General features: G+C 36.8%; 1 protein-coding gene across 2 annotated transcripts in view; it reads left to right on the forward strand.

The window, feature by feature from the left end:
* LRRK2 (leucine rich repeat kinase 2) overlaps positions 1-21660 on the forward strand; it is a 200985-nt gene that overhangs the window by 144936 nt on the left and 34389 nt on the right. For both annotated transcript variants that reach the window (XM_043968574.1, XM_043968575.1), the window contains 7 exons: positions 2264-2465; positions 3761-3849; positions 11651-11838; positions 15418-15572; positions 18737-18883; positions 19100-19291; positions 21015-21161. In XM_043968574.1, coding sequence (XP_043824509.1) covers positions 2264-2465; positions 3761-3849; positions 11651-11838; positions 15418-15572; positions 18737-18883; positions 19100-19291; positions 21015-21161 — 1120 coding nt within the window. The remainder of the gene's footprint in view (positions 1-2263; positions 2466-3760; positions 3850-11650; positions 11839-15417; positions 15573-18736; positions 18884-19099; positions 19292-21014; positions 21162-21660) is intronic.

Below are 21660 nucleotides of genomic sequence, written 5' to 3' on the forward strand. Positions count from 1 at the left end.
GCTTCACTTCTCTCTATTCCCCTGTTCCCCCTCCTTCCTTGTTGTAATATAGACCCACAAAAGAAACATTCACCTGTAGGCAAACTGTTGCCGGGTTCTATGTTGTGATGTCCCTTTTCTACCTCTTCAGTGTTATCTCTACCAGATTTCCACCTTTACCCTTGTCTCCTTGGGAACATTTAGAAAGGTCTTACTGGTCTTTCTGTGGTCCTTCTGTTGCTATTGCTGTCTACATGTATTCATTCTATCATTTCTGTTGTTTGGGGGTTTTGAGAAGCAAATAATTTCTTCAATTCTAGTTTTCTTTCTATAATTGTTTCAAACTCAAAAGAGTTTAATTTAATTATTTAATGTCCATCTTTTGCTCTGTATGATTAAGCTTAGATTTGCAGGAAAAGTTATCCTGGGTTGCATTCTGAGTTCCAGTGCTCTTTGAGATACATTATTAAATTCTCTTCTCCGTTTGTAGTGGCTGTAGAAGTCTTGCATTATTCACATGTACTTTCCTTTGTATTTGAAGGTCTTTCTTCTGATGGCTTGGAGAACTTGTTTCTGAATGTAATTGTTAAATCTAACTACTATGTGTCTTGGTGTTTTCATTTTAAGATTTTTTTTTCTAAAGGGGAACTGTAAATTCTTTCCATTTTTAATCCTTGAGATTGTAATGTCATTCTCTATGTTCAGAAGTTTTGGGTAGTTCTCTTCCATTATTTCCTTCATTTTGGTGTTAGGGTTTCTTGTCATGTCATGTCCTTCCAGGAGACCTGTGATCCATAGATTGTCTTTATAAATCTTGTAGTCAAAATCTGTATCTTTTGCTTGCATAATGAGAATGTTTTCTTTTAATGTTCTTGATTTTAGCTTCTCTTATTCAAGGTTGTCTTTCACTTCTGAGTATTTGCATTTCCAATCTATTGTTCTCTGTTTTGTTTGTTTGGTGAGACTTGCCATAACAGATTCCAGTTTATCTATTCTGCCCTGATGTGCAAGACAAATTCTACTCTCATAATTTTCATTTCTCTTTTGAATCACTAAGGAACTGCATATTATAGTTGTTACCCTTACACAGAGTCCTCTATCTCACCAAATATTGAATCTTTTTTTTCGTTTTGCAATATTTATACATAAATGCCTGAACTTATTTACTAGAACTGTAGATCTTATATTTTTCTGTTGTTACTGGTACTTTGTTTTGTTTTGTTTTGTTTTTCCTGTTAATCCATGTAATTTTGAAGGTCTGATATTTCTTCCTCCTGGAATCTTTGGTACTTTCAGACTTTTCTCCTCCTTATTTTCCTTATTACTGACTTCTTACTCTCTCCCCTCTGATTATGACTTCTTTGGGGATCTAGATCTCAAGTCATCTCAGCCTTCTTCTACACCAGCCTTGGTGTTACTCCAATTGGAGTAAAAGCTGTCAAGTTGGATACTGTCTCTGTTTCCTTGATTTCTTTGACAAAAACAATTTCATAAATGGTTCACCAGCCCAGGTCTCTACCCCAATTAACTTACAGGTAGTCAGAAATGGCTCTTTCCTCAAGCTTGGTGGGTACTGGACAGCTCCCATGCACAATGCCCTGTTCCCACCCTCCTCTGTTCCTCAGAACCTGCTCACTCTGGCATTAGCAGCGCAGAGCTTTGCTATATTGCTGCTTCCATGTTGCACTCCCATCAGACTTTTATTCCTGGAGGACTGTGACAAAACTGGCTGTTGAGGCCTGAGGAAACTTACATAGTCTGGAACTAGGGTCTCTGTGGTACTAGAAAGAGGGAGGGGGAAAACAGAATGGAGTGGTGGGTTTTGACATAAGCTTGTGTCATGTCTCTTGGTCTGCTAGTGCAGCCTTGCTCTTGGTTGAGTGGGAAGTAAGGAAGAGGTGCTAAGTTAGCTCAGGGTCAGAGAGCATCAGTTCCTGAATTTGCGATATATATATTTTTTTAACCTTCTTTTGGATCCCAGGTGTTCAAGAACATGGAAACAGATGAGGTCGCTTTATCTTTGGCACATAATTTCTGTTTTGGAGAGGTTTGAGAGGTTGTGGTGATCAGAGAAAATGGCTAGACTAACTGCTAACCTTTTGTTCACATAACCAAGAAGTCTTGTTTGATTCTTTTCTTAAAGAATCTGATAAGGACTGTTTTCTTTTTATTTTTATCCTTAAAGCTTAGCAGAGGGGCTGGCATGTTATAAGTACATAAATGTGAATGAAAATGCTTATTCATTCATACAGTCAGTTTAACATTCTTGCTGGTTTTTGCACAGATCAGAGACCAACCTGTTGTAGGACAGCTGATTCCAGACTGCTACTTGGAACTCGAGAAGAAAATTTTATTGGAGCGAAAGAGTGTTCCTACAGAATTTCCAGTAATCAGTCACAAGCGATTGGTGCAGCTAGTAAAAGAAAGTCAACTACAGTTAGATGAGAATGAACTTCCTCATGCAGTTCACTTTCTAAATGAATCAGGTATTTTTTTTTAATTCTGGTTTTTAAAGAAAAGTTTAATCAAATAATTGAATAATGAAACTTTGTAATTTAACAAATTTAAAACAAACCATCTTTGAAAAGATTTTCAAGATCATCTTAAAATAGGATACATGTTTAATCTACTGTAGAATCATTGTAGCATATCATAGGAAATGAAAAGTTAAGAATTTTTTTTCTGTTAAAGTCATTCAGTTTTAGGGCAATTACTTTATTTTTCCAATGAGGAAACTGAAACTCCCAGATATCAAAGTAACTTCCTATAGAATGTACTTGCTTTACAGCAGGTTCTAAATCCTATACATTCACAGTGTCATGATCCAGAATAGTGTAATGATTGGAATGACGCCCCCTGCTGGAGACTTACTGTAGGAAAGCTCCAACGTGAGGAGAGGGCCTCTGAGGGCAGGACAATGCGTCTTTTCTTTGGCGTCAGGAAGTGACGGTTGCTTGTGGGAGGAAGAAGAGGAGGCTGGGGCTCTGACTCACTCTCGTTCGTGTGGACTCTGGCGGAGAGTGGAGCTAGAAACGTGCTCTCCCTTTGATAGATAGATGAATCTAGGCCTTTCTCTCTTTCTTTACCAAATTCTTATTCTCCTTAATAAATGCTTAGATAGTATAGTTAGAATTTTAGCCCTTACAATAGAAAAATTCTTAATCTAACCTCAGTATACTAGAAATTATATTTGAATAGAAACATAAAATTAAGAATTGGAGTAAAAGCTGTCAAGTTGGATGCTGTCTCTGTTTCCTTGATTTCTTTGGCAAAAACATTTTCATAAAGATTTGAAACAATGTCTTATTCTCCCTTTCCCAAAATTATTCAAATATTGAATTTCTAGTCTGTTTGACATAGGATATATTTATTTATATTATACATCTGGTGACTGGATGAAAGAAGAAAAACTTAATTTCTCTTTAGATGTAAAATCTATGTCAAGTAAACATTTAAATAATGTTATATGGTTTACAAAGTATTTCATAGGCCCTTTTGTTCCTTATGACAGTAGAGAAGCAGTTTGCATGTGGAACTACCCTCCAAATCAGTACAACCCAAGGCTCATATCCTCCCTTTGAAATAGGCCCTAGACAAGTCCCTTACTCTCTTAGTAACATGGACAATTCTCTAAAACTGAGTTGAGGAAGAGTTTCAGATGTGCGCTGGTAAAGGGAGTTGCCTCACTGTGGAATTCCTTACACTGATGCATAGGTGCAAACAAAAAAAACAAAACAAAATTAGGAGTCAGAATTTTCTGATGATTGGAATTGTATTACAGGTGTCCTCTTACATTTCCAAGATCCGGCACTGCAGTTAAGTGACTTGTATTTTGTGGAACCTAAATGGCTATGCAAAATGATGGCACAGGTTAGTATCTTGCACTATAATTGTGGAGCGTGGTAGTAATTATTGTCAAATCATGGACAGAATATGGAAGAATTCTGTGAAAATAGTGTCTAAAGTAGAGAACACAATTAATTCATCTGCAAACATTTATTAAGTCCTGCTAACATATATCTGGCACTATGTTAGGGACTGTGAATATAAAGACAAATATGAAATGGTTCTTGGCCACAAAAAGCCACTCAGTTGGGAGTGCCTGTTATTACTGAGTCCAAAGATATGAACAATAAAGTCACTTTTCTAGCATTCACCATATATAACCATATGCAAGAAATATACTGTTAGTTAACCAGGATTAATATGTTTTAAATGAGATAGTCTGATTAATAGTTATGTTAATTTTCACATAATTAGATATAACAAAATACCATTAGTATAAAATCTGACCTGACTACATACTTTTAGACTCCTTGTCTTTATCAACCAAAAAAATAAGAAATTACATTCAGCATGGTTTTAGCTCAGCTTAGTTTTAGCTACCCTGACAATTAGGATAACTAAGTCCTTTCCCTGATACATATTACCCATGGAAAATTACCTAATCTCTCAGTGCCTGAAGCAACTCTCTGACACTATAAGTTTCAGAAAGTTGTCGGTCTGAATTATTGAAGGAAATTGTCTCACTAGAAGTAAGCCTCATAGATCCAGACAAAAGGAAAAAAAAAAGGTTTAATTGTAAAAGATATTTTCTGTTTTGTCTAAATCAACTTCTGTCACCATGGACAAATGTAATTCTTTCAGTGGTTTCCATGTGTAAGGGGCTAAAATTCTAGCTAGTCTGTCTAAAATATCTAATGAATGCTTTAGCAATAGTTTAGACTTTTAAGCATTTATTAAGGAGAATAAGAATTTGGTGAAGAGAGAGAGAAAGGCCTAGATTTAGCTATCTATCTTGGGGAGCTACAGTTCTCCTGCTCCGCTCTCCTCGAGAGTCCTGGTGAAAGAGAGTGAGAACACCAGCCTCGTCCCCTCTTCCTCCCACAAGCAAACGTCACTTCCTGATGCCAAAGAGCCGCATGTCTTGCCCTCAGTTGACTTCCCCTCATGGCGGAGCCTTCCTAAAGTAAGTCTCCAGCAGTTGGCGTCATTCCAATCATTACAGTCCCCTCTTTTTTTCTTCAAGAAACACGGGGTGTTTCCTTTTTGAAACAGTAAAAAATAGCAGAATATAATACTCTATGCTAACAAACAATATGTTAATAACAATATAGAAAAGGGAGAAAGGAAAGTTTTGTCCAGAGGGGAGGTCCCTCATGAATCAGCACTTTGACACTGTCCTGCAGAGGAAGGGCCTCTGCAGAGAATACATATTAAAAATGGCATACATGGCAACAGAAGGGAATAAAAATCAACAAAACAAAACTATTCATTTAAAGTTTTTGAAAGTCTTTTCTCAGATGATTCTTGGAATTTCCTCTGGGTGTAGTCGTGGAATGGAGGTCTTTTCAGGGATTGATGTGCGGATGCTGGTAATCAGACAGGAAAATTTCCTACAAAATTGAGCTTAACACAACTTTAAAATAGCTTTGTCAATAATCAAATCAAACAATGAAAGTTCTTAAAAACATGTCTAAGGGAATTTAGAATCATAGTTGTTAAACATGAAACATGTAATAAAACAAAAATTGAAACATTCTCTAAAACTTAATATTACTATATATATTTATATATATATTTACCCCCTTGTGGAGGGTAAATTGAGAAGACAATTGCTGCTGTATTAATTTTTAAAAATAATTTTTATCTTTGTCTCATCACTTTTTTGCACAATCTGCCTAATTATCCTCATGCCATTATGTGAAATTAAAGAATCAATATAATTGGTAACAGATTGTCAAGGCCAAATCCAACACTGCATTTATCATGACACCTGAGATAATTATGGGGGTCACCATAAAAGAACAGAGAAATGATGGGATATGAACATTCCCACACTTGAGCAATATATACTGCTCATGCAGTATGCCAGGCTTAAAATAGGTGGATGGAATATATGTCCATGCCACCGAACATATTGGAGAAAATTGAGTCACACTCTCTTTTTTTTTACTAAGTATATAATTACTTTTGTGAAAAATCAGAACATATTTAAATACAAGTTAAAACACAACACAATCTTAAAACTTTTTTTGAAAAAAGAAAACTTTTACAAATGTTCCCCTCTTTTTTTGGAATATGCTTATCAAAAATATTACTTCTAGAATCAATTTACACTTGCCATGGCAACCAATTTGCCAGGGAAATAGAGTTCAATCAAATAATCAGTTGAGAGAGAAAAAAATAACAAAAACAAACAGCTCAGAATATGGTAGCACAATACTCCCAGAATTAACATTGTATTATGAAATCAAAACCATCTTGCATTGTTTCAAAATTAGATAGATGAATGAATAGAAAAAAATACACATGGAAGAATAAAAGACATTGAAATTCAAACTAGGGAAATCTAAATGAATATGAACTTAACATTAATAAGAGTATTACAAAATATAAACTTGATCACATGACTATAAAAAGCTTTTACAAATATTCCTTTTTTAAAAAAAACTAAGTATAAAACACAATCTCAAAAGCATAAAGATCTCTGAAAATAAACCCATACCATTAGTTTCAAAATGTAGATGTAATAGCATAGAAATCCTATGTAACCTCTGAACTGACATTATTTCTCTAAGTGAATTTAGAACACTTTTGATTCCAATATCTAAAATCCCCAATACTCATATTAATACCTTGCTGCTTACTTCTACATTTCTGCAAAATATCTACCCCTCCATGGCAAAAGAAGCAGAATCTTGAACTATGATGATAAGGCTTGTCTTGTACATCTGTATTCAGTTTAAGCATCTCTTGTTTTTTAACCCTTTTGTATTCTCTGTTGGTCCTTTCATAATACAAATGCTTTATAAGGTTACTAATGAAAGTCAAAAATGGGTTAACAAAATTATAAACAAAACGAGCATATCTGGGTTTTCCAAGGTTGGTTTGGGAGAACCAAAGCAGGTCAAGTCAGAATCACAGCCAGGCTGGGGAAGGACTGAGGCTTCAACAACTGACTAGAAGATGGTGGATTAGATCTCGTGACCTCCTGGGCAAGAGGATCAAGGGGCTTCGGCCATGGGAGGAATAGGAGGTGGTGCCAGAGGAGGGGAGGGGACCACCTCTCCCACATGGTGCACAGTAGGGAAATCAAACTCAGGCCAGATTTCCCCTTTTCCCCCCTCCCCCCTTCTAGGGGATTAAAGGCTTCTAGAGGCTAGGTTGTTGCCTCCAGGCATGCAAAATTGGAGCAACAATTAGTGTTAGAATTTGGAAAAGCTGCAGGAGTCAGAGGTATCTCTGAAAAGGCATGGTTGGGAGAGGGGGGAATATTTATATTCCCTTGTGTGAGCACCTTTCTGGCTCTTCTAACAAAAATAAAAATAAAAATAGAAAATCCACAAAAACAAAGCATTAACATGATCTTATCCCGCATTTGTCTAGTTAAACAGACTAAAATCAGAAATAGGGTACTTAGGGAGTTGAAAAAGCCCATTTGAAAATTTAAATAGAAAACAGCCAGTACTTAGCAGTTTAAAGGGGCAGCGCAGGGGAAATTTCTTACCCAACCTGAAGATCAGAAGACTGAGATTCAGCTTTCCTCTTTGTGATCTGTAAGGAGCTAAAATTTTAGCTAGTCTATCTAAAATATCTAATGAGTGGTTGCCAATAAATTATAAGTTTTAGCAATAGTTTAGACTCTTAAGCATTTATTAAGGAGAATAAGAATTTGGTGAAGAGAGAGAGAAAGGCCTAGATTTAGCTATCTATCTCGGGGAGCTACAGTTCTCCTGCTCCGCTCTCCTCGAGAGTCCTGGCGAAAGACAGTGAGAGTGCTAGCCTCACCCCCTCTTCTTCCCACAAGCAAATGTCACTTCCTGACGTCAAAGAGCAGCATGTCTTGCCCTCAGTCGCCTTCCCCTCATGGCAGAGCCTTCCTACAGTAAGTCTCCAGTAGGTGGCATCATTCCAATCGTTATACATGTTTCAGGAATCAGCTGTGGCAACTTGTTCCAAGTTTCATTTCTACTTTAGATATTTGCTAACTGGTCAGTGGAATCTTTTTTTTTTTAGTGAGGCAATTGGGTTAAGTGACTTGCCCAGGGTCACACAGCTGTTAAGTGTCTGAGGCCAGATTTGAACTCAGGTACTCCTGACTCCAGGGCCGGTGCTCTATGCTGGTCAATGGAATCTTAATAGAGAGATGGACAATTCAAAGATAGATAATCTTTTTACAGTTTCTTCCAGGGCATCCTTAAGGGTATACTGGCAAGTCTATAAGATTCCCACCTGAGGAAATTAGGGGTTGAAACCAAAATCAATGACCAGTTCAGAACATGTATTTAACATACTGGAGTCATGGTGTATGGTTTAGAAGCTAGGAGACATCAGTCAGAAGTTGGTCTTCAGATGGACTGATTGAGTAGGACCCCTATGCTCTTTATGAATTTTTTTTTGTGTGTTTGTGTGTGTGTGTGTGTGTGTTTTGTTTTGTTGTTTTTTGGAGTGAGGCAATTGGGGTTAAGTGACTTGCCCAGGGTCACACAGGTACTGTCCTTTTTGCTATTCCTTGCACACTTCATTTCCCCTCTCTATGCTTTTGCACAGTCTGTTTCTCTTTAATAATATGTTTTCCTTCCTCACCTCTAAGTCTTGAAATTTCTGCTTTCCTTTAAGATGTAACTCAAGTGCCACTTTTTGCTTAAGGCCTTTCCTGATTCCCCTTAACTGCAAGTGTCTTTTGCCCTAAGGTAACTTTTTATCTGCTTTGGATGTGTTTTGCATACTTGATTAGAATTTACTCTCTTTAGTCTTTGTAACCCCAGTGCTTTGGACAGTGCCTGGCACATAGTAGACCTGGAATATAATCCCATGGATTTAATTATGTTGATGATTCTCAAATCTGTTTATCCTGTTCCATATTCTCTGCTGATGTTCAATTTTACATCTCTAATGGCCTTTCAGACATTTTGAACTGCATGTCATCTTAAAATTCATATATTCAAAAGGGAACTCATTATCTTTTCCCCTAAACCCCCTTTCACTTCCTACCATCCCTATTACTGCAGAGGCCAACACCATCTTCCCATTCCCTCAGACTTGTAACCTAGGACTCCTTGCTATTTCTACCTCCCCATATTCAATCTGTTGCCAAGACCTGTCAATTTAACTTTTTCAACATCCTTCTAATATGCCCTCTTCTCTTTTGAGGATGAAAACAACATCAAGGTCCACTCCTGCACTGATGGTAAATCATTTAACGTGAAAGGCTACAAGCCAAGACTAAAGTATTGGTGCATGATTTTGTTTGCAGATGATTGTGGACTCGATGCAGCCCTAGAGGCTGAGATACAGCAAAGTATAGATCAATCCTCTGCTGCTTGTGCTAATTTTGACCTCACAATTGATACCAAAAAACGTAGGCTCTCCCCCAGCCTGCACTACACCATCCAGACATGGAACAACAAATGGAGAAATGTTGAATGCTATGGCTTAAGTTCACTTACCTTGATAGGATACATTCCAGAGTGCACACGTAGATGATGAGGTTGACACATGCATTGCCAGAGCAAGCTCAGTGTTCAGGAGGCTCCAAAGGAAAGTATGGGAGAGAAGTGATAGAGCTGCTGTGCTGACCTCATGGTTTTATGCCTGTGAAACCTGGACAGTCTACTAGCACCATGCCAGGAAACAGAATTCTATCTATTTGAATTGTCTTAGGAAGATTCTGAAGATCACCTGGTAAGGTAAAGTATTAGAGGGGCAGCTAGGTGGCACAGTGGATAGAGTACCGGCCCTGGAGTCAGGAGTACCTGAGTTCAAATCTGGCCTCAGACACTTAATACTTACTAGCTGTGTGACCCTGGGCAAGTCACTTAACCCCAATTGCCTCACTAAAAAAAAAAAAAAAGATAAAGTATTAGACACTGAAGTCCTCTTTCAAGCTAAACTGCCAAGCAAGTTTGAACCTCTACTGCAGAGAGTGCAGCTGCTATGGGCTGGTCACGTTGTTCAAATGCCAAATGTAAGTTTGCCTAAAAGACTATTTTATGGAGAATTCACACAAGGCAAGAACTCACATGGTGGTCAGAAGAAGTGAAACAAAGACACTCTCAAGGTCTCTCTGAAGAACTTGGGGATTGATTGCATGATATGGGAGATGCTGGCAAAGGACTGTCCACTGTGGCGTGCCCACATCAGAGAAGGTGCTATGCTCTGTGAGCAAAACAGAATTGCAGTAGCTCAAAAGAAATGTGAGTTGCATAAATTTAGAAACATCTCCACTTCAAATGTTCATGTAGACTATTTGTGTCCAACCTGTGGTGGGGCCTTCAGAGCTCACATTCAGCCACAGTCAGACACAATGTACCTTGACTTCAACATTTTGGTCCTTTTCAAGAACAAAGGGCAACAACTAAACCAACCACCACTGTCCTTCCTGCACTGCAGTACAGGCCCTCATCACCTCTTGCTTTGATTACTAAATTAACCTGCTGGTGGGTCTTCCTGCCTCAGGTCTCTCCCCACTCTAATCTATCAGTTACTGAAGGGATTTTCCTAAAATGCTGATCTGATCATCACACATACACACACACACACACACACACACACACACACACACACACCCCTCAGTAAACTACAGTGGCTTCCTGTTATCTCCAAGAGCAAATTCAAAATTCTCTCTGTAATTTAAAGACCTTCCTCACCTAGCCCCTTCCTACCTTTTCAGTCTTCTTACACCTTAGTCCCTGACATGTACCCTTTGTTCTAGTGACACTGGCCTCCTGCCTGTTCAATGCATTTTCTCTACTTGTCTTATATCCCTGGAATGCTTTCCCTACTCAACTCCTACAGCCAAAAAGGTTTTGCAATGTGGATTGCAATGCAATTGTCCTAGAACCACACAAAAAGTTTATTAAATATGCTATAGTGGAAAAGATGAAAAAAGTATATGGGAATACATGGACAAAAAATGGAGGACCCAGAAAAGAATGCATTTTACAGTATAAAAAAAGTGAGGTTGATCTTGACTAAGTTATTTCTGTTACTGTAAACAAGAAAAGGTTGTTTAAACAGAATGAGGTAGAAGAAGAGATGAAAAATAAGAAGTTATGATCAGAGAGGAAAATTTGATATGTGCCTTCTTATATGCCTCATATCTGTGTAATTGAACCAAATGAGAAAAATGAATGACTATGAAAATGGAATTAACTGATATGACAGTATATATGCTGTAGAATAGGTGATGGATCTAGAGGTGCTCTTTCCATTATATGTGAGAAGATTGGTGGACTCCCTATGGATTGTCACAAGGAATCAAGGAGACAAAAAGAGTACATACTCATTTTTCTCTACTCCTTAACAAGTATGTTTATATCATATACCATGTTCTGTTTCTAGCAGGCTAAAGTTATTTATCCAATGTAACATCCTTATTTGATGTGGATGAAAATATTCTGACCATTTTCTCTTAAGAGTAAAACATAAGGGGGCAGCTAGATGGCGCAGTGGATAGAGCACCGGCCCTGGAGTCAGGAGTACCTGAGTTCAAATCCGGCCTCAGACACTTAACACTTACTAGCTGTGACCCTGGGCAAGTCACTTAACCCCAATTGCCTCACTAAAAAAAAAAAAAGAGAGTAAAACATAAAATACTGTAGAGTTGAAGTTTTTCAGAATATGGAATTCAATTATAATTACTGAAGGTGAACTTTTTTCCTTTCAGATTTTGACAGTGAAAGTAGAAGGCTTTGCTAAATATCCTAAGGGTATTATTCAGCGGTCAGATGTGGAAAAGTTCCTTTCAAAGAAGAGCAGATTTCCCAAGAACTATATGTCTCAGTATTTTAAACTCCTGGAAAAATTTCAGATTGCTTTACCAATAGGAGAAGAGCATTTGCTAGTTCCAAGCAGGTAAACTCTAAATCTAAGTACTATACAGAATATTATAAATTTTTGTTTCATTCTTTTAAATCATGGAAGTTGGGTTAAGCAACTGCTTTTTCCTCCAAAATATTATTTCTCCTTTAGAAAATGTAAAAGTAGTATATCTTCTCAAGATTGCATCTTGTTGAAAAGCAGAAAATGCTACATGATCATAATATGCACACTGGAACTAATTGCTTAGATAGATCTGTGATTTCACTAGTATGGGTACTTTCTCTACCAGTACAGAGTCCATGCCTTACATCGTTTGCTCTTCTTGTCCATGTTTTTCTGTAAATTATTTATAACAAAAGCAACCCAATATACTAGAGATTTCTTTAGGTCTGTCTTAAGGATACCAGTATAACATTTGGGCTGACCATCCATTTTTCTATACATGAAATTTTCAACAGATAAGCTTCATGAGGCCTATTTTTTTCATATACATATTTTATTATTTTCCAGTTACATTTAGAGATAGTTTTCAACATTTGTTTTTATAAGATTTCTGGTTTCAAATTTTTCTCCCTTCTTTCCCTCTCCAACACAGCAAGTAATCTGATATAGGTTATATATGTACAATCACTTTAAACGAGTTTCTGCATTAGTCTTACTGTGAAAGAAGAATCAGAATAAAAAGGGAAAAACCTCAAAAAGAAAAACAACATCACCAAAAAACAAAAGTTCAATCTGCATCCATATTCCACAGTTCTTTTTTTTCTGGATTTGGAGAGCATTTTCCATGATGAGTCCTTTGGAACTATCTTGTACCATTGTATTGCTGAGAAGAATCAAGTGTTGATGAACAACACATAATGTTGTTGATACTGTGTACAGTGTTCTGGTTCTGCTCATCTCACTTTGTTACACTGGCATAGTAGGATACTTGGTTAGGCCTTTACACATTACCTGGGTTTGATAGACCCTGTGAAACTAATCATATTTCAAGAGAGAAGTGCCTAGTCTTGGGCACAAATAATACTATAAGTCATGTGGGAATTTAGGGAACAGTGCTAGACAGTAGCCCCTGTTCCCTAGCATAAAAAGTTTCTTTATTTCAGGTATCATAGAAGTATTTGCATGAGTGACAAGGTCCCTAGCACCCAGTGAGGCAGCCCACCACCTTCTCAGACTTCAGGTGGCTTCTTCTATTCTGTGTATGTTGCATGACACAACCTGAGCATCATCTTCATGGAAAAAAGGGAGGAAAGAAAAAATTTTGTTGCTCAACTGAACTAAAATCAGAGTCAAAGCTAGAATTATGAACATACATCTTTATCCTATGCTTGCTGGCCATGCAATATGAATTTGACATTTATCTTCTCAGTAGAGAAATAGGCCTAGATTTGTAAATTATTTGATCTTTAATTTCACTGGTAAAGTGAAATACTAGATGAGAAAATATATCCCAACACATTCTCTACAATTTATTGTCTTAGGAAAAGTTGAGGAGAGCTGGACTTTCTTAAACTTTTCCCATTCTCCCCCGTTTTGCCCAAGAAATTTTTACACAACTCCGGTTATATAGATATAAATCAGGGATATTTGACCTTTAATGTTGCAGAGATGTCTGATGCCCCCACTACAGTCTTGAGTTCATTGTTACTGGAAACATTAAAATGTGACTAGGTATTTAACAAAATAAGTACAAATACAATGGAACACAGATGTTAATATTTGGTTTTCTAAGTCAATATGCAGCCTGCTGGAAACCTTATATACAGTTTAATGGCTCCATTTCCATATGTATTTTATACCACTGGCTTAGAACACTAAGAGGGTGACTTGTCCAGGGTCACCCAGCTACTACTCTATGTCAGTGGCTAGACTCGAACCCCTGTTTTTCTGGTTATGAGGCCAACTCATCCCTCTATGTGTGAGGGCCAAATCTAATATATGGAAAGTTAATTGGGTGACTCACCAAACTATTGGGGTCCCGGAAATAATGAGGAACCTCTAGGTTCAAAGCTCCCTCCCCTCTGAACTGCCCTTTTAGATATTTCTCCCAGGCCAATAAGAAAGTAGCCTTATAGCTTCTTTTCCACAGAAGGATCAGATTTTATTACTTGGGAATTAATTAAACAACAAAGGTGAAATTAATAAAAATCAAAGATAAGGAAATAGGAAAAAGAAATAACAGATAAATTCTCTTAACTCTAAACTAAGTCTATGCAATCCCCAGATTGTTTCCAATTAAGCTAATTCAAAAGAATGCAGGTTTTATTGTGTTCACTCACCAAAACCTGGGAAGTCTGCTAGCTTTTTCACATCACCAGGAAGAACAGAGAGAGAGAGAGAGTCAGCTAAAACTCCAATAATTTTTACCACAAATAATTTTTGCCACATATGCCAGTCTGTTTCTTTCCATCTTTTCAGTAATATAGAAAATGAGTTCCTGGGCTGAGAGGGGGAGATGCAAGACGAAGTAGGGAATGGAGATGAGAAAAGTGAAATAGATTTGATGCCATTTGGAGAACAAGAGAGAAAACAGATAGTGAGGTTATCCATCTTAAAAACTAGTAGTTAAGGATAAAAGAGAGCCGAGGGATTTCTAGGGTTTTAAGAAGGACAGACTTAAAGAGACTAATGATAATAATAGGAGAGGAAGACAAGTGAAGCTTAGGGGGTGACAAACTGGGAAAATAGGATAAGGGTAAAAGAAAGCAGGTAACTGTGAGGACAAGGATATAGAAGGTAAGATGAGTGTGGTCAGTAAGTACAACTTTCAAGACTGCCTTTGGTTATTGCTCCATATTAAACACTAGTCCCTTCTGTTATGGGGAAATTAGGTTGGGGGTTTGTGGTAGAGGTTTGGGATAGGGATTTGGGATAGGGCTTCTTAGGAATTCCTCTTTAAAGAATTACACCCTCTTTCACACAAATCCAATTAGAATAAAATAATAGTTTATTTAGTGTGCTAGGGAAAGGAAACCAAGAGAGAAATCCTTGGACTTCTCATGGGGAGAAGGCATGGCACAGAGGCATGGCTCTGAGATACCTATCTCCTTGAGCAGGAGACAGGCAGATACTTTTATAGAGGACTGATGGGGGTGACTGTGGAAAGTTCCCTCATTGGGGGAGGACCATCCTCCACTGGTGGTGGCTGGGGGAATTGGGTGAGGGGTGGCTGTGGATCTCTCAAGCCATCTCTCTCTCCTCACACCACAAAGACAGCAGCCACACTTAATCTTATCTCTCCAGGGATGGGGGAAACTGGAATGAAGGGTGGTGGTCCTGGAGCTAAGTAAGTCCTGATCCTTTGCCACTTATCTCTTTAGGTGTGTCTTTCCTTTGGTTTAGTTTCTCAAGGAGAAGTTTTTCATGCAAGGACCAAATCTGTGTAATTTGATCTATATTTTACCTAATATAGCTTTACAAGCTTTCAGGCTGACCAAATATAGGTTCCTACACATCATGTGTACAAATAAATTTATGGGAGTGGTGGAAAATACTCTTGATTTTAAAAAACTGTGTATTTAATTTACTGGTTCTCCTCAATAGGAACAAATTAGTGTGATTAAAGTTTTAATGAAAAACCAGAATAATGATTTTCTTTTTCCCCTTTAGTTTGTCTGATCAAAGACCTGTGATAGAGCTTCCCCACTGTGAAAACTCTGAAGTTATTGTTAGATTGTATGAAATGCCTTATTTTCCCATGGGATTTTGGTCCAGACTGATCAGTCGATTACTTGAAATTTCTCCTTATATGCTCTCAGGCCGAGGTACGTATTTCATGCCAGTAAATTGCTAATACTCTTTAGCTAGAGAAATAAAACCTCAAAGATTTTTAATATTTTGAGATTTTAAAAGTAGCAAGGCATATGAGTACCGTCTATAATGAGTGAACACCTCACTTATTCAGACTTCATGTGCATGAACCTTAATAATTAGGTATCTACCTGAACAACCAAAACTAATGTGTAGTCCAGGCACAGCCCCTTAGATGCACAGGGTAGCCTAAGAAGGGAGACCTCCCAACTCTCTCTCTCAGGATTAGCTTGCTTGCCCACCTTATACTCAGAGCAGATCTGGAGTCCCCAGAGGAGGCACACTGTGCTGCTACTCTGCGGTTTCTTTTATGAAAGCTCTAGTGGTAAGGTTGGTATGAAGGGGAAATACACTCCTATGATCCATTACTGTTGCTCTTGAACTCCAGTAGCAGCATACTTACCATTTACACAAAATTAGTTGACACAACAGCATCTACTCTTATCCCAGCAGAAAAGAGCAAGAATAATAGAAGGCAAAGCAGGAATAATCAAAATATAACTCTCCATCCATAAATCTTAGTCACACTGCTTTGGAGTATCCTTGGGCACTGTGTCACAGTGGAGACTGGACACAGTGTCCTTGGAGTGAAGTGGGCACACCCGTAAAGAAACCTAAAAGGAAAATAAAGAGTAAGTGCCCAAGGCAACTCTACTCTGAATGGCTGACCTTGTCCTTCTTATTTTTGAAGAACAGTCTCTAGTGAAGAAAAAAAGAAATGCTTTTCTGCTATTTCTCTTCTGGTCCTCACAGTTCTCCTGCTCAGTGAAACTGCTTCTTTGCTACTCTTGGATTGCCAATGCAGTAACAGACTCTTTTAGAACCCCTTTGGCAAAATGCTACAGTGATAAGCAGTTTGCTTAATCTAGAGAGCTGCCAAGCTTCTCACTCTGAGAATTTTTCCCCTCTCAAAAGCAGAGGGCAACATGAACACCCCTGAGAGTTTCCCTTCTCTTAGGCTATAGTTGGCTCTAGAGAGCAATAAATCCAGACAGTTCCCCACACAACAGCAGAATTCAGCTCTCCTCCAATGAACTTACTAAAGCTTCAGAGCCTATCAGTGGTCAGATTTCTCATCTGACTTAGCACTATTAGCTTGCTGCTTTCCATCTTCTGTAAGCAGCTTTTCCTATTGCTTTATGTTCTTTCCGTCACAACTCTTGTGTCCAGCTTTCTCCTCCTTTTATCCTATTCCACTCTTCTGCTTTTTTTTTTTCCTTAGGCAGCCAGTTGACACAGTGGATAGCATACTAGACTTGGTGCCAGGAAGACCTGAGTTCAAATGCAACCTCAGACACTTACAAGCTGTATGACCCTAGAAGTCACTTAACTACGATCTGTTCCTCATGTATAAAATGGAAATAAGAATAGAAGCTATCTCCCAGGATTATTATGAGGGTAAAATGAGATAATATTTGTAAAGCACTTTGAAAAACTTAAAGCACTCTATAAACGCTAGATACTGTTATTCAAATTATTATTATGCAGATGCTTCAAATCAGTGCCTCCTCCTAAGCTGTGATGTGAAACTCAGTTATTACACATATCAGTGTTAGTATAATTTTTCCATATTCTTCAAATAATTGTTTGGCTTTTGAATGAATATATATAATGTGTATATATGTCCATATGTATATGCCAGTGAACACCCACACCCTGCAGCTCTTGCTATTCATGCCTACAGCTATCCTCATTCTGCTTTGATTTGAAAGAGGTCCTTTCAGTACATATATCTGATGAGCACTTGTCTCTCTGGTTCTCAGAACAGTCTCTCATCACCACGTTATTTGTGTTTTAAGTTGCTTTTTTAAAAATAAATTTTCCTTACACAGATGTTCATTTTGTTTCCCTTTCATAAACCAAAATGTCCATTTATGAAAGAGGTGGTATCTCACAGATATCATAGGGTGAAGACTAAGTGCTTTACAAATATTGTTTCATTTGATCTTCCCAACTACCATGTGCTGTTATTATCTCCATTTTACAGTTGAGGAAACTGAGGCAAGCAGATGTCAAATGACTTACCTAGGGTCATGCAGCTATTAATTTAACTTTGGGTCATTTAGACTCTGGGCCAAGCACTTTATTCACTGGGCCAACTAACTAGGTGCCATATAGCATAAAGTCCACACTAAATTAAAGCTCATGCATTTAACTCAGGAATGCCTTCCCAGGTCTTCAGACAGGGCCTAATGACTCTTCTCACAAACTTGGTCATCTGATTTCCAGCCCATTGAAAGGATATGGAGAGTTAGAGATGGGCATTATAACAACAGTAAGAAATGATAGCTGACAGAATGTTAGCAAAGGAGTTGACAGGAACAAAAAAAGGAACCGACCTAAAAACCATTGCAGTCTGAGGTGAATAATGTTACACAGCTAGCAGTATTCTCCTTGATAGCAACACTGTATTATAATAATAGTATAGCATAGTAATTAATGTTCCTAATGATCATGAAGCATGAAAAAATCACCATACACTAAGACACAAAAGTGTACAATGTATTTTAATACAAGCTAATCAGATGCTGCTAAAGTAAACATAATTTACTTTTTAAATGGAAACTCAAACTTATGTTTGACAGCATTCAGATAAATGAGCTCTTATTACTGTATTCTGAAGTGCATCTCAACAAGAAACTTTGGTTATGTTTCATTGTTGATTGATAATTAGAATTGCAAAAGAAGGAATAGAACATTAAGATTTCAGCACTCTGATAGAAGGAACAATTGTGAATACCTTTCATTGATTCATTTCCTCCCATGTTAATTGCACTAAAACAATACAACCACAAGACTTTGCATGGTGGTATAAGGTGGTGGTGGTTGTTGTTGATTTTAATGGAAACTGACATAGTTCCAGAGTTGATCAATGGACATTTGAACTTAGCTCTGATTTTTAAGGATGAAGGATTTAATGATATAGTCCTTAATTTTTAAAAGAGTATTCTTTTTAGTATCCTTTCAGACATAATTGATCTTTTTTGGTGGTCAAAATTTTTCATTTTGAACAAAAACTACTGAATATTTATTTTATGTCATTTGTTTTGGTAATTTTATGTCAGTTTTAGTGGAGTTTATTATGGAAGGTTATAAACATTTTTACAATCTCCTCCAGAGCGAGCCCTTCGCCCCAATAGAATGTATTGGAGACAAGGAATATACCTGAATTGGTCTCCGGAAGCCTATTGTCTGGTAGAATCTTCAGTTTTGGACAAAAGCTCAGAGAGTTTCTTAAAAATTACAGCGCCTTCATGCAGAAAAGGTAAATCAAGTGATTCTAAAAATTGTTTCACATTGTTTGTGAAAGGTTGATGTGTTTGTTTTTATTTTATAATTAAAAACTATTTATAATATATCTATATATGAAAATTATAAGCATTTTATTGTATATTATATTAATTATATTAAAAGCTATGTATAATTGTAACTACATATCATTTGAACATGATTTTAATGAACTGTTTCTTGGATTGTACAGGCTGTATTATTTTGGGACAAGTTGTAGATCACATAGATTCTCTCATGGAAGAATGGTTTCCTGGTTTGTTGGAAATAGATGTCTGTGGTGAAGGAGAAACACTGTTAAAGAAATGGGCTTTATATAGTTTTAATGATGGTGAAGAACAACAAAAAATATTACTTGATGATTTAATGAAGAAAACTGAAGAAGGTATATGCTTTAATAATTTCACTGATATAATACTAATTAAGATACACTCTTTAATGAAGAGATGTATTCATTTGAGAACTACACTATACTATGAGAGTGAGTGAGTGAGTGTGTGTGTGTGTGTGTGTGTGTGTGTGTGTGTGTGTGTGTGTGTGTGCAGTGGATAGAGAGCTGGCATAATAATTAGGAAGACCTATGTTCAGTTCCAGCTTCTAATTATGTGATCCTGGGCAAGTCACAACCTCTCAGTACTCTGGGCAACTTTCTCTTAGACAAGAATACTAACTGATTTGCTTGATGAAAATTCCTCATCTTGGATTTCCCTCTACCTATGAAGTTTCAGGACCAGTTCTTGTTCCTATTCCATGAATTATTAAATTATTAAAAGTCTTTGAAATGTATTTTATTCTAGTGTAGTAGTAAGCACAGGAAAAATAAAAGTAGACATTCTTATTGTCCATTGTGACTTCAGGGTCTAAATACTGTACAAATATAAGTAAAGGATACAGATACACTTAATGAAAAAAACTTGATAATAGAAAAGATAATGTAGAACTGAGAACATTCTAATTAGTTGTTTTCCCTTGGTCGTCTTTCCTTAGGTAGCTTAGTATAGTTAGCTGTATAGTTAACATTAGCTAGGGAGGGAAGTATAAGAGAACATATGAGGGTATGTACAACTTTAGGAAATTCTGCCTGAAGCTATTGTAATTGTAAATTACAATTGTAAATAGTGGGAATATTCTTTAGCACACCCACTAATGGGTATGTGTATTTGTGAGCCAATTTGTACGTGTTTTCTCTAGATTAAAGGGTCAATGTGTTTATGTGTTTTTATGCAAAGACTAGACAGCATGTACTCATCAGTCAGGCCTTTCTGTACATGTGTATGTTTTCCTGATTGCTATGTTATACAGAATAGCATAGGGAGAGTTGTAATAGACATTACAATTCCTCTGATGTAGAATATCTATTTCTGTTGCTCATACTTTGCATATCTACATCTAAAAGAATGGATTGTGATGAAAAGACACGTATAGAGCAAGCAAATCTTTTATCCCTGAGAATACTTTCTTTAAACCACTCTCTCACTCTAAAGATATGCCACTGGTCATAAGACTGCTTTTCAGGGGTCACTGATTCACAAAAGTAGTTTTAAACTTTAAAAATTAGAGTTAATGATCAGTGTGGAATTTTTCAAAACTTCCAAATGGAAAAAAATATAGAAATTATTAAAGAGTAGACAAACAGAATATATGGTTGGGAAAAAAAGTAAAGAATTAAAGGTTAAAAAAGGAAAGAAGCATTGTCATGGCAGAATGAATAAATACAAATATATACATTAATTTTCATCTACATATATCTGTCTAATTCTGTATTTGAATCTGTCTATAAATATGTGACATACATATTTGAACAAAATCAGATTAATTAGTACAAAAATTTGATGATCAAACAAGCAGATCAAAGTAGGATTAATAAGTACCTAATCAATCAAAAGTAAGTACTGAATATATTCACTTTTTTTGTTTTTGTTTTGTTTTTAGAAATTAGGGTTAAGTGACTTGCTCAGGGTCACACAGCTAGTAAGTGTCAAGTGTCTGAGTCCGGATTTGAACCCCGGTCCTCGTGACTCCAGGGCCAGTGCTCTATCCACTGCGTCACCTACCTGCCCCCATAAATATAAAATTTAACAAAAATATTGCATTTTCTCTCTTCACAGGAGATCTCTTAATTAATCCAGATCAGCCAAAACTTACTATCCCAATAGGCCATATTGCTCCTGATTTAATTTTGGCTGATCTTCCTAGACATATAATGTTGAATAATGATGAGTTGGAATTTGAACAAGCACCAGAATTTCTTTTAGGTAAATATTTTATTGTTTAGTGGAAATACAGAAAAGTAGATGCCACATACACACAAAAATCAAACATATTCTAAGTGTTTAGTTCTTCAATTTTTTTCTCTGAATTTTAAAATCGTTAACATTTTACAATTCTCTGTGTAGATTTATCATCATTATGTATATTTTGTTATAATTTGTATTTGGCATTTTATATTGGATGATTTTTTTTCATTAAAAAAATAGAATCAAATCATAGAACTAGAACTAGAAGAGACCTAAGAAACCCTCTCATTTTATAGTTGAGGAAACTAAGGCCAAGAAAAATTTAAAACATCAGAGGTGATATTTGAACTTGGGTCCTCTGATTAGAGCTAATGCTTTTTGCTGTATGCAGCGTTTCCTTCCAGTGGAAGGTTATTTTAGCCCCCTTTCCCCTATACCCTTATTTGACAATCTCATTCAGTCTCCTGTTTTTAGCAATGGCATCTTTGCAAATTATTCCCAGATTTATATTTCTCTT

Source organism: Dromiciops gliroides, chromosome 5, assembly GCF_019393635.1.
Source record: "Dromiciops gliroides isolate mDroGli1 chromosome 5, mDroGli1.pri, whole genome shotgun sequence".
In the NCBI taxonomy this organism is placed as follows: Eukaryota; Metazoa; Chordata; class Mammalia; order Microbiotheria; family Microbiotheriidae; genus Dromiciops; species Dromiciops gliroides.